Source organism: Rhagoletis zephyria, unplaced genomic scaffold (assembly GCF_001687245.7).
Source record: "Rhagoletis zephyria isolate East Lansing unplaced genomic scaffold, Rhagoletis_zephyria_1.1 Rzeph_scaffold_12191, whole genome shotgun sequence".
In the NCBI taxonomy this organism is placed as follows: domain Eukaryota; kingdom Metazoa; phylum Arthropoda; class Insecta; order Diptera; family Tephritidae; genus Rhagoletis; species Rhagoletis zephyria.
This window is the reverse complement of record NW_016169265.1, coordinates 11,186-17,738: the sequence shown is the minus strand read 5'-3', so window position 1 is coordinate 17,738 and position 6,553 is coordinate 11,186. Positions and strand designations below refer to the sequence as shown.

Here is a 6,553-nt window from a genome sequence, read left to right as displayed (position 1 = left end):
ACATGAGCTGTCACTACGTACAACACCTTGTATAATTCCACCATGCCTATGACCCTTATGTCGCAATCATTATTTGTGTTCCGTTGTTGTATTGATTGCCCAACGTTATGCCTAGTACATATATCGCTTTATACAAACATTTGTATATTATACAAAATTAAAACAGGTACTATAAATATAAACTTTCAATGTATAAAAAAATAGAAAAGAACATACAAATTAACAAATTTTAACTAAATAAAATAAATAAATAAATACAAAACTTGAAATTTACTTAAAAACGTCAACCAGCGAAATGTAATTTTTTTATTTTTCCTTACACACGCTCATTTTTATTTTTACTCTCCCGAAAACTTTGACTTTTGTAGGTTTGATGTCAATTTNCTAAAATGTTAATCTACAATGGAATTAAAGTCACATTGCTTTCATGAAGATTGCAGGTTTTTCCTAACCTAAATTTCGTACATATTTCGAAACTTGGAGTTATGTGTGAATATGGTGATTATAAAAATATAACCAAAAATATTTACAGGAACTGCAAACTCTTTAAGAAAAAACAGAAACGTCGGTACAACTTTAAACCGTTTTTTGAGGCTTCGCACCATCTCCAGTGAATTGAAAATGCCTCGTGGTTAATCTTGTTTATTTATGCATTCTTAACTAAGTATGGAGATGATGCCTATTTATGGCAATAAGCATTTTTTTTTTATATATGTGTATGTATGTGCAAGTATGTCTCCGAATTCAACATCCGTAAGGAGGAAATGTCCATATGTAAACATTTCAATCTAATGTATGGAGGTGGCGTAGAAGTAGTCATCTAATGAGGCTGTTCCATTATTCACTGCTGGCAGCCAAAAGTAGAATCTGCTGTCGGTAGCTATGAAATATGAAACGCATCAACGAATTAATTCACACCTTTCAAATATTCATATTGGAGAAGCTTCGCTGCTGTGCTAGCGTGTGACGAAAACTTTAAAAAGCGTTACACCAAGCAAGTTTATTTCTAAGATGAATTGTGCTTGAAGGAAAGCAGTCGCGTCGCATCAGATCTTGAAGCCACAGTTAGTCTAAACGAATATACATACATACATACATACATACATAAATAGTCTATATGATGTGGAAGGCAACATGTATTGTCGTGAGTTATTTTCACTGGATTTTAATTTGCAAATTAATGATGAACTTGATTTTCAGTTGCTTGTCACATTTTGCGGATTGGCGTTAGCGCGTCCAACAGAACTAGAAGACATTTTCGCGGGGTATTTAAAAAATGTTAACATCTATAATCCAGACAAACAATCGCAGATAGTCAAGCGTCGAATATACGAAGACAATCCAGATACGGAGATAAAAAAAGTTTCACTGCAGTCGCTCATTGGCGATTTGGAGTCGAATTTTTTCCAATCAGTATCTAGTGTTGGTGGTTTTTCACAACAAGCACCGGGAGTCCCTGAAGCCACCTCAGCGCAAGTCGAAAGTCATTTAGTGCACAAAAGAAAAGCGGAAAATGCCAAGCAAGTTGACAAAATTGGAACTCAGAAAAGTTCCGAGAACTCTGAGGAAACGACTATTGCCGATTTAGTAGAAACAACGACAGAGAAGATATCCACTAAAGAAACCGGAAACACCCGAATACAAGTTGAACATATTTCGGTGCAGCCACACTTTGGCGATCTGCCTGTGGTACCAGCTTTTCAGGTGCATCACACAAAGCTAATATCGGCTACATTTAAGGACACGGACTCCAAGCCAACACAAATAACTATCACAAAGACAAATATACACGCTGCCCCCGTACAGGGAGATTCCGAGAAGATTGATGATCACAAAGAGCAGAGCAAAGCCCAGGAAGCGGAAGATAAGGTCAACGAGCACACCGAGCATAGCGACGAATCCAACCAGCCTGCCACCACCGAACAACCAGAAACACTCATTACAACAACAACTACCAAGAAATCAGTGTCGGAATTGAAAGAAACTGAGGCAGAACTTAAAGAGAAGGTGGCAGAAATTGAAGCGGAACCAGTCATACTCTCAGCACGAGTCTGAAAGCGCTACCAAGCTAAGCATGTTTTTTATTAAGAAATTAAAAAAAAACTAACAAGTGCAGCTCATTTTAAAAAACTTGAATGATTTCATTTCAGTATGGATGGATGTATGTATGTACAGTGCCGGTAAAAAAAATAGCACTACCGCTATGAACTTTCCATTCCTATTTGAAAAATCTGAGAGCATCACAATTTTCAGGCTTCTTCTGTTTTAACAGTTAGGTAATAAAATTCTCTTTTCAAGAGTGCTTCGTTTTGCTTGAAATAATAACGGTTCTCTCAACTTCAAGTAATTTGTTCCGTGGTACTCGATTTGACGCGGTAAAAATAATAGCACTGGCTGTGCATTTCGTTTGAAAAATATCTTTCGTTTATATTTATTAAAAATTTTTCCGTGAATAAAGGTAAATATAATTTGTTTAATACCTCTGTTGTGTAAAAAGTTGAATTTTGTAAATTGTTTGAATAGCTATGGGACGTGGAAAACATTGCAGCGCCGAAAAACGTGAAATTATAAAAAAACTAATTTCTCGAGGCAAAACTTATGCGGAAGTGGGCCGTACAGTTGGCTGTTCCAACAAAATGATCCGAAATGCATTAAAATTTGTTCCAAAACCAGAAACACGTGGACGCAAGCGGGTAATGTCACCCTTACTGGTCAGACGGCTTATTCGGCAAAGCCAAAAAGACCCTTTTAAGCCAGCAACTGTACTTAGAAAGGAGCTTAATATCACGGCATGTGTAGAGACAGTTCGCTCCCGGCTTAGAGAGAATGGTTTAAAGTCGTGCACTCCCAGGAAGGTTCCTTTATTAACGAGTAAGCATTTGAAACAGCGTCTGAAGTTTGCAGAAGATCATTTGGACTGGCCGGTAGGGAAATGGAGGAACATTCTTTGGACGGATGAAAGCAAAATTGTGCTCTATGGTGGCAAAGGTGGTCGAGACTACGTTAGGAGGCCCCAGAAAACTGAATTTGATCCCAAGTTCACTACAAAAACACTTAAACACGGAGGTACTAGTATAATGGTGTGGGCTTGTTTTTCCTACAATGGTGTAGGCCCTATATATTGGATCAAAGAAATCATGGATCAACATGTATACGTAAGAATATTAGAGGAAGTGATGTACCCTTACGCCGAAGAGGAAATGCCATTAAGGTGGGTCTTTCAGCAGGACAATGACCCCAAACACACTAGTCGGAGGGCAAAAAAGTGGTTTGGGGATCATTTGATCAATGTTATGGAGTGGCCTGCACAGTCGCCTGATCTCAATCCAATTGAGAACCTCTGGACTGAGGTCAAGAAGGCAGTTCATGACGCCAGACCAACCAGTAAAGAAGCACTTTGGGAGGCAGTGAAAGATTCCTGGAGCAAGATTCCAAAAAAGAAATGTCAGGACCTTGTTGACTCCATGCCAAGACGTTGTGCGGCCGTTCTTAAGAATAAAGGACATGCTACTAAGTATTAATATGGAGCCTAATATTTATGTACATTCACTTCTAAATGAAAAATTAAGGGTTTATATTTTATTTTAGTTTTTAAGGGCATAACGAATTCTCAGTGCTATTTTTTTTACCGCCATATTTTGGATACTTCCATATAAATACTTAAAAAAATTTGGCGATGCATTAAATTAAGTTAAATTTTTTTTTTATTTAGTGTGGAATAATATGATAAGTTTGTTAGAGAAATAAAAAGATACTAGAAGTAAAATTATTTGGAGTTTTCCTTTGATAGACCTCATAGTACCTCACAGTGCTATTATTTTTACCGGCACTGTATATACAAATACACATATGTATATGCAACGTATTTAAAATGTATTTATTTATATGTAAATATGTATGTAAAAACATAAGGATGTTCGCAAATTTACATACATACATATATTTGGATAAACATGGGCCGTTTCGCTAAAAATTCTCGACTTCGAAATGCATACATACATATATCTGTGGTCATAAGCAATAGCCGCCTAAATAGGTTGGTCTAAAAATTATTAAATAGCCTAGCTGGCGAGATGGGGATTTCACATACACATCGAATAGTAGCTGCAGAATACGATGGCATATATAACTCAATTCCTTCTTAAGTCAACTTAGGTGGCTATTGCTTATGACTACAGATATATAAATACATATGTATGTATTTATATACATTTGTATGTAAATGTGGTCATATGATTTATTTAAACAAGTATCGAAATTAGGAAGGGAATGCAAATTACAAAATCAAATACACAATTCTCACAACATTTGCTCGAACAATGGCCCAGCTCAGCTGAAGCTTCCCATCGTTATTGTGTGCAATTTTAAATTTGAATTCAAGTTATCTACTTAACACCTGCCGACGCAAATGCATTCAGGCGTGCAGTTGATGAGTCACCTTAACTAAAAACACGAACGATAGTATGTGCATAGAAGCAATTACATACATATGTTGATATACAGCTAGGGTCAAAGATTTAGCACTAAAAGTCAAATTGTTATTGTTTGCAACTAATTTTCATTTGAAATATAACAGAAACCACATACACAAATAAAAGTTTCAAAGCTTGCACAAATTTCACAAAAATTAACCAAACATGAGAAACCAAACATCAGAATTTTTAGAAAATTTTCGGGTCTGCAGTTTTGTAGCCCATTCAATTTTAGACTACCAAAGTGCAAGTTTAAAACTGCTAAAAGTTTGCATTGATTTTGAGATTTTTTTTTTGTCCAGTGTGTTGCGAATTGTCCTCCATATAAAAATAGATGTTGTTCATGCGTTATATGGAAAAAAATGCGCAACACCCTCGAGAAAAAAAAAAATCTTAAAAATAACCGGTAATTTTTAGCTACTTTTACTAAAATTTAATAGGCTGAGGTTTGATTAATTTTTGGGAAATTTCTGCAAGCTTCGAAACCTTTATGGCCGCGTCAGAATGGATACTTTGCGTACGTTCCGCTCAAGGATTAAATTGAAAGTTGAGTAGACTGTGTGTTTACATAGAGAGCATCAGATTGGCAATCCTTGCGTTGACGGACCCAACGAACATTGGCTAACACTCCACTTTTGACGCACGCAAGTACGTCACTGCTGATAGTTGTATAACCTTGCGTTTACACAAGACAAGACAATTGGGAATATGTATTAATTTTCACATTGTTTGAGTAAAGAAGGCGTCCAGATAATAAACTGTTCGCGAGAAGCCAAAGACAGTGACGAAGACATTAAGATAAGTGTGAATATAATAGCAAATAAAGTGTTGAATGTTTTGCTATTGCATCTGCAAAAGTGACCTGTGTAAACCCCAAGTACACGGCCATTAGGAACAGATGATTTTTGTTTGCAGACGCAGCACCTTCATTTTGGCGTATCTCTACGTTACGAACGTCACTTCCTTCGCATACTTTTCCGTTTATGACGTGCAAATACCCATTCTGACGGGCCTATTATTTATGATGGTACAAATATTTAAAGGTAAAACCGCTCACTCAATTCGTCGGCCATCATTTATTTTTTGAAGTTTGTCTACTTTATAAAATTGAAATTTTGTGAGCAACTCAAATGCCACATAAAAGTAAAACAAAAAAACAAATATGGAATAATGAAGTAGTGTAACATCACGGTACATTAATTACAGGTATTGTCTTCCCAGAGAGTTTTGCTTCACATCGAAATTCGTGCTATCTTATTTTCATTTTGACACAATTCGATGTTGATTCTTTTACTTTTATTTGCCTTTGCTTTTTGTTTTCGCTTAATTTAATTTCTATAATTTTTCAAAACAAAAAAAAAAAACGTTTGAAATGAAGTGAGCCATACAAATCTTGAATGTATTTACTAAGGAATTTTTTTTTTGGCTTTTGCAAATTAAATAAGTCCACTGCAAGAAGGTTTGTNATCTTATTTTCATTTTGACACAATTCGATGTTGATTCTTTTACTTTTATTTGCCTTTGCTTTTTGTTTTCGCTTAATTTAATTTCTATAATTTTTCAAAACAAAAAAAAAAAACGTTTGAAATGAAGTGAGCCATACAAATCTTGAATGTATTTACTAAGGAATTTTTTTTTTGGCTTTTGCAAATTAAATAAGTCCACTGCAAGAAGGTTTGTTAAAAACAAATACGTGTACATACATATATGGTATATGGGGCAGTGATGAAATTGATGGTACAATTGTACTTTTTTGGTACATTTTGGAAGCCAAAAGTACATTGGTACTACATTGACATTTTTGATAAATTTTTGTCAAGATACGGTACTGCAGCACAATTATGTCGAAATACCACACTCTATTTACTTGGAGTTTTGAATTTTTGTGCATAAAAATAGAGTCATATTTTTCTACGATATTTAAATACGTCGTGTTTATTAAAAAACGAAACTCTTACTTAAATAAAAAAAAAATTGCTGTCATAATAGGTCTTTTCGTAAAATTTTCCAGTAAGTACTAGCAGCCAGAGAATAAAATAATCATAGCGAGTAAAATTGAGGGGAAGACTAAAATATCAGAA

At 35.2% G+C, this 6,553-nt stretch overlaps 1 protein-coding gene across 1 annotated transcript; it reads left to right on the top strand.

The window, feature by feature from the left end:
* Nucleotides 1–443: 443 nt before the first annotated feature.
* Nucleotides 444–2,103, top strand: LOC108377492 (uncharacterized). Its single transcript, XM_017633758.1, has 2 exons — nucleotides 444–1,144; nucleotides 1,201–2,103. The coding sequence occupies exons 1-2, from the start codon at nucleotides 1,118–1,120 to the stop codon at nucleotides 2,053–2,055; spliced, it is 882 nt and encodes a 293-aa protein (XP_017489247.1). The 5' UTR covers nucleotides 444–1,117; the 3' UTR covers nucleotides 2,056–2,103.
* Nucleotides 2,104–6,553: the final 4,450 nt, after the last annotated feature.

Coding starts and splice junctions, on each gene's coding strand:
- LOC108377492 (XM_017633758.1), top strand. CDS start 1,118: ATGATGTGGAAGGCAACATGTATTGTC. Junction 1,145..1,200: donor GGAAGGCAACATGTATTGTC/GTGAGTTATTTT, acceptor CTTGATTTTCAG/TTGCTTGTCACATTTTGCGG.